The 5,830-nt window shown below is 50.0% G+C and overlaps 1 protein-coding gene across 1 annotated transcript; it reads right to left on the bottom strand.

Moving 5' to 3' along the window:
- Positions 1-218: 218 nt before the first annotated feature.
- Positions 219-5,259, bottom strand: LOC103768657 (fer-1-like protein 4; the record flags this gene model as incomplete). Its single annotated transcript, XM_008935811.1, has 6 exons — positions 219-399; positions 907-1,007; positions 1,727-2,001; positions 3,341-3,582; positions 3,861-3,959; positions 5,174-5,259. Coding segments are annotated over 6 exons (984 nt in total), but the record flags the coding sequence as incomplete, so codon positions are not given.
- Positions 5,260-5,830: the final 571 nt, after the last annotated feature.

Here is a 5,830-nt window from a genome sequence, read left to right as displayed (position 1 = left end):
AGCTGTAATGGTCCTTCAAGGAGCTTGCCTTACTTAGTAGGTTGGTTATTTGGTTTCTTAGTATGAAACATGACTCCCTAAAGAGAGGCCACTTCTGCAGGTCTCTCTCACTCTGAAGGTTGCCTCTGCACTTGCAGGATTTCCTTAAACTTTCTGATCCAGTCTCTGTTCCTGCAATAATCATCCTTGTCTTTTAGTAGTCCTGCGCTGGGGAGCATTTATCCATTGATGATCTTCTCGCTGATATATCCAGGCATTGTGTAGATCAAAAGAACCAGGAAGATGGTCAGAACAGCAACAATGAACAGCACAATGATGTATTTTTTGTACCGTTTCCAGATAAAGAACACAAAGGTCTTCATGGGATTCACAAACCAGTTGAAAGAAGTTTTTGGCCGGCTGGAACAGGAAGGAAAGAATAGATAAGCACAGGTTCAATCCACAGAGCAACATGTTGGCCCTTCCACTTTAGTACCCTGCCATCCTCAGGGGTCTCCAGCTCTTCCTGCTGCTTCCAGACAGGATCACCATGGGGACTCCAGTAATTACAGTGCCTGTGAAAGCGCTGGAGACAACATGACCCGAGCCTCAGGACAGCCACTGCAGAGCTGTTCTGCACCCATGTGGCTAGTTAAACCAGAGCTACCCTTTTTTGTACAAGCAGTGTTATGGCATACCTGCCTTAAGTACCTCACAGAGATAAGCCCTGGCCCAGATGCTGCAGCCACGAGTCCTGCACTCAAACTCTGGGAAGTCCTGGCAGCCCCAGTCCCACAGGCCAAACAGCTCAGAGCCTCATTGATGGTTCTCAGCTTACAGACAAGCAGATGCTCCCTGTCCCCATGCAAACAGCTGGAAAACATGGCACTGCCCATCCATGTTAAAGGTGATGACACAGATACTCACTTGGGCTTTTCCAGGGGTTCAGGCTCTTTTCGGCCCAAACCAACAGGACTTTTCTCAGCCTCCTCAACAGTCAGCAGCTGGAGCTCTGCTTCCACTTTACCCTGGAGAGGAAACACGTCTGAGTGGCAGCTGCACATGTTGCTTTGCAGATCAGCAGGCTGGCCTCACACCTGCCAGGACAGGGTATTTTTCTCCCAGTTCCACTTGCAGTTAGTTAATTACATGCAGTGATAGAATAGCTGTAAGCACTTTTCTCTCCCAGTATTAGCTAGAGTCTCTCGCTTCACAGCCAACAGAAACTGTGGCCTGGTCAGAAACTGTTTTCCAGACAAGGCACTGCATTGTAATGCACTCCCCAGCTTTCTGAATTGTCTGCAGCCTCCCATAGTGGCACTGAGCAAAACTCACCCTTGGGGACAAACCGTGATCCACTAGCAGGGCCATAGGAAGCAAGTCTGCCCTGGGACAGTTGGCACCTGCCTGTTTGAGGTAGGCAGAGACCCTAGGACAAGCTTTTGCTGCTGTCCTGTCTGGATGATGGGGAGCTATGTGTCTCTTGCTTTGTTTCCTTCATGTTTTCCCAGCTCAGAAGAAGACATGAAGTTGGACACTGCCTGCATGACACCACAGATGGAACTTCTGGGTAGATGAAGTGCTGGATCTGCAGTAGGTAGGCCAAACCTCCAGGACCTTGTACAAAGTCCTGGTGAGCTAGGTCACTGATGTCTCTGTAGTTTATGTGCATGCAGGACAGCTTGCCCTGTCAAGGCAGAGGCAAAACATTGGCCCTCTGCTCACCTGCACCAGGACCCTGCCTTACCGTCAGGAGGTACTTGTTTCCACTGGGGTCTGTGAACTCCACGTCCTCTGGTTTGGCTGAGCTGCTTCGTTTCTTTTTCTTCTGCTTGTTCTCCCTCTCCTCTCTCTCCTCGTCTCCTTGATCTTTGAGTTTGATGAAGGGCCACCAGCCCCTCATGCGCTTGTTTCGGAAGATGGAGAAGCGAGGTGTTGCATTCTCCTTGGCCATCTTGATGGTGCAGTGCTCTGAGCTCTTGGCTGCCCGCACCATGTCATGTAGTTTCAGCTCAATAGATCCTGCAGGCACAGTAAAGAGTAGAGCTCATGGTGAAGATAGTTTTATCCTTGGAGTCCCAGAGGAGTAACGGGCAGGGACTCCTCCAGTTGAGAGGCGACCCTGCCCATGGCAGGGAGGTTGGATTAGATGATCTCTAGGGTCTCTTCCAACCTAAGCCAGTCTATGATCTAACCAAGGTTGCAATAAAGACTGCAAAAGTCCGGTCCTGCCTAGGAGTTCCTGAGATTGTACATGTCAGGAATCCTTGGGACTGCTGCCAAACACTTTCTTCAGTGCCCGAGTAGCATGGCTGAATCAATCATCACTGGAAGTTCCTCCTGGAGGTAAAGCCCTTTAAATACACTATGGAACGCTGGTGAGTAAAGATAGTTTTATCCTGCTGTTTTGCTGATTACTAGGCCTAGCATAAATGACACAGCCAGCAGGAAGACAAACCAGTAACTTGACTATATTTAACATAGAAAGGTCACTACATGGATGAGCGCCAGGGGTACAAATAAGTCAATTAGTTCACAAGCAGTCGACATCCCCCCAACGACACTGCACGACTGACAGTAGGTGGAACAAATAAAGAACCGAAGTCTCCCATAGGTGGGATGGGAGACAACCAAGCCAGCAAGTTAATCACATAAGATAAAGGCAGACACATATTTCTCTCCTCTAGCCCACGTTTGCAAAGCTCTAACCTGACCGGGGCCCAGTTCCAGGAGGTCCTTCCCCAACCAGGAAGCTCTGTGAAGCGAATCCACTTCACAGACACTCCTCCCTTCCTGCAAGTGGTCCCAGCTTTTATCCCCAAGCAGACCCCTGACCTTTGTTCACTCAGTGTGGGACCCCTGGGGCTCATTTCCCTTCTGGCTCTCCCTGCAGGGCCGGCCGCACCCTGGGGGGAGCTGAAAGGCAAACTCACCACCTCTTCATGAAGGACTGTGGGAATCACCCATACATCGACTTTAATTTGGGGCTCGGGGTTCAAATCCCAGCATCTCACCTGCCTAAGACACAGCAGGGCAAAGGGGATGCTTTTTTTTAAGTGGAGGCAAAAGTTTGAAGAAGGGAGGGACAACTGAAAGGAATGCTACAAACTTGAGAACGGCAGCAGAAGCAAGGCCCTGGGACAAGCATGCAAGCTCCACATGTTTGTGTTGGAGAGGTGCGTTTCTCCAGGCTCTGCCTATAGCTCACATGAAAAACCAGCCCAGCTGACTGCTGAGCTGAAGAGCTTGATCTGAGGCTCCTGGTGACCCTTCTCAGAGAGCTAGACCCTGGAGGAAACACTGTAGTACTCCAGGCAAGGTGAGGGACAGGTCACCCCACTTCCAGTAGATCATGCCATACCTAGAAAGTCATTAGCTGAAATCCTGTCATAATCCCAGACCTGGAGGACCAGAACAGCTGGTTCCCGGAACTCCGATTCCTCCATGGAGAAGACAGAGTCCTTCTTCTTGTAGGTGATCTCCTTCTCAGTAGGAAGATAGTCGAAGCGGAAGATGAACCTCCAGTTAAAATTGCCCTCCCCAGTCAAGGAGTTAAAGTGAACATCCGTCTCCTGCTTGTCATGGTCAAGACCCTTTATCCAGCTGCAGGAGAAACTCAGTTATCTCTCACCCCTGTCAGCCAAACCCAAAGGCAGAGCAGAAGGATGGAGGGAGTGAACCCCATCAGACAGCAGGAACGGAAGAGTCAAAGACCCAGGCTGGACTGACACCTAATCAACATACTTGGGGATACAGTGTCCATGTGGGGGTTGGAGTGGGGTGTCTTGGGCTGAGGCAGGGAGAAACAGAGGTTCAGAGGAGGCAGTAAAGGCGTGGAGCAGGACAGGCAGACTCTGGCACCCCTCTGACTCCCATCAGACCTTTTCACGTAGATGTCACTGGAAGGCTCTCCTGTTATAGGGTTGATATCATCAAGGATCACGTCATCCGTGTTCCAGATAATTACACGCAGTTCATAGCTGTGGGAAGGACACTGCTAGTTACTAAGTAATGAAAGTATCTCTAGTGGTGCACCTAGTAGGACTATTTTCCATTTACACGTCATCTGTGTTCCAGATAATTACACACAGTTCATAGGTGTGGGAAGGATACAGGGGTGAATGAGACACATGCTCTCACCCCTGGTGCCTGGGAGGGCAGGTCAAGTCCACAATGGCAGAGCAGCAGGACTTGAACCCCCCTAGCACTGTGGTTCCCTACCAGGGCTCCTCTGGCCAAGCACAGTATCACTGCCATGCACAAAGCCCTTCCTGCGTGGCTACAACCCCACAAGACAAACACCCACAGTCAAAATAGGCAACTTCTGCAAAGCAAATCCCTAGTATGTGGGAAACCCATCCAGCATCTTAGCCATAGGAGCACATAAAGGCTTAGGCAGGAAGGGAACTCTGAAGTCTCTGCTCCAACCTCTTGCTCTAACTTCATAGTAGGAAGCAAATCCCTAGTATGTGGGAAACCCATCCAGCACCTTAGCCGTAGGAGCACAGAAAGGCTTAGGCAGGAAAGGACCTCTGAAGTCTCTGCTCCGACCTCTTGCTCTAACTTCATAGCAGATCAGATTGCTCAGGACCTTGTCTGCATCTCCAAGGATGGATATCCCAGCACCCCTCTGGGTCACTTTGTCTCTATCACAGGATAGCTTCACTCCCATTACGAAAATGTTTTTCTCTACATCCAGTTGGAGTTTCCCTTGATGCAATTTGTGTTCATTATATCTTGTCCTTTCATGTACACATGAAATGTACATTTCATGTACATGAGATTCTTCTCAAAGAATCTGGACCCTCTATCTCAATAGTTCCATTAAATAATTGAAAACAGCAGATCTCCTTCAACTTCACTTCTCCAGGCACCCAGGGGACATCTGTCCAGTAGCCAAAATAGAGCTACATAAGTAGCTCTGACCTGGGTTCCTATCACCTTCATGTCCAGCCTTACAAAGCTTAACCCTGCCCTTCACAAACACCTGTGCAGCTGAAGCGCTTATGCCCCATGCTGATACACCCCAGAGACTGTCCTACAGCCAGAGCTGAAGCAAAGCCTGGCTGCATGACAAGCTGGCACAGTTCATTAGCCCGTGCAGGACTCTACGGCACATCCCAGCAGGCATGGCAAGGGACAGCGACCCCCCATGCAGGCTCACCAGCCCCAGCCCCACTCCCACAGGCCCTACCTGACAGGCAGTCGTGCCTTGATATTGACAGGCGGCGGCGCAGGGACATCATTGGGAAACATGTCAATCCACATGTGCAAGGACCCCTGATGAAAGAAGACAGCAGAGAGACTTCAAAAAACAGACCACCCTCCAGTTGTTCAAGGAACAAGGAATGGCTTGGTCCTGCAAGGAAAGATCTCACCAGAAAGCCACTGCTTGTCTCTCTCCATCCCCACCACTTCAGTGGGATTTTAGACAGGGAAAAAATTAAAACTACTGAAAATTTGTTTATTTGGCTCCCCCACCTTGCTCTTAAGAAAAAACATTTCAGCTGAATTGAGGCTTTCATAAAGAAGCAAACATGTCCCTCACCCTCCCTTCCCCATATGTATTTCCAGTGTCAACCAAAGCCAGAGTGACAGCAGAGCTCTGTTTTGCTACAGACCTCTGGGTACCCTGAAGTGCTGGGGTTAAGCCCCCAGCCCTGAATGAGGCCTGGCATATGGATGATGTCCACAAACAGGCAAGAAAGACCCTCCTGACTGGTTTTCACCCAGAGCCTGGCCAGCCTTGGGTGGGAACTGATGAGGAGATCACTCCCAGGTGCCCTCACCTTCCACATTAACTTGGAGGTGGGGCAAGAAGCCACCTTGATAAGAGCTGACCCTGCTTGTC

This window comes from Merops nubicus, unplaced genomic scaffold (genome assembly GCF_000691845.1).
Source record: "Merops nubicus isolate BGI_N331 unplaced genomic scaffold, ASM69184v1 scaffold1740, whole genome shotgun sequence".
Classification (NCBI taxonomy): domain Eukaryota; kingdom Metazoa; phylum Chordata; class Aves; order Coraciiformes; family Meropidae; genus Merops; species Merops nubicus.
Note: the sequence above shows the minus strand (reverse complement) of the source record. Positions and strands in the feature narration are given on the sequence as shown.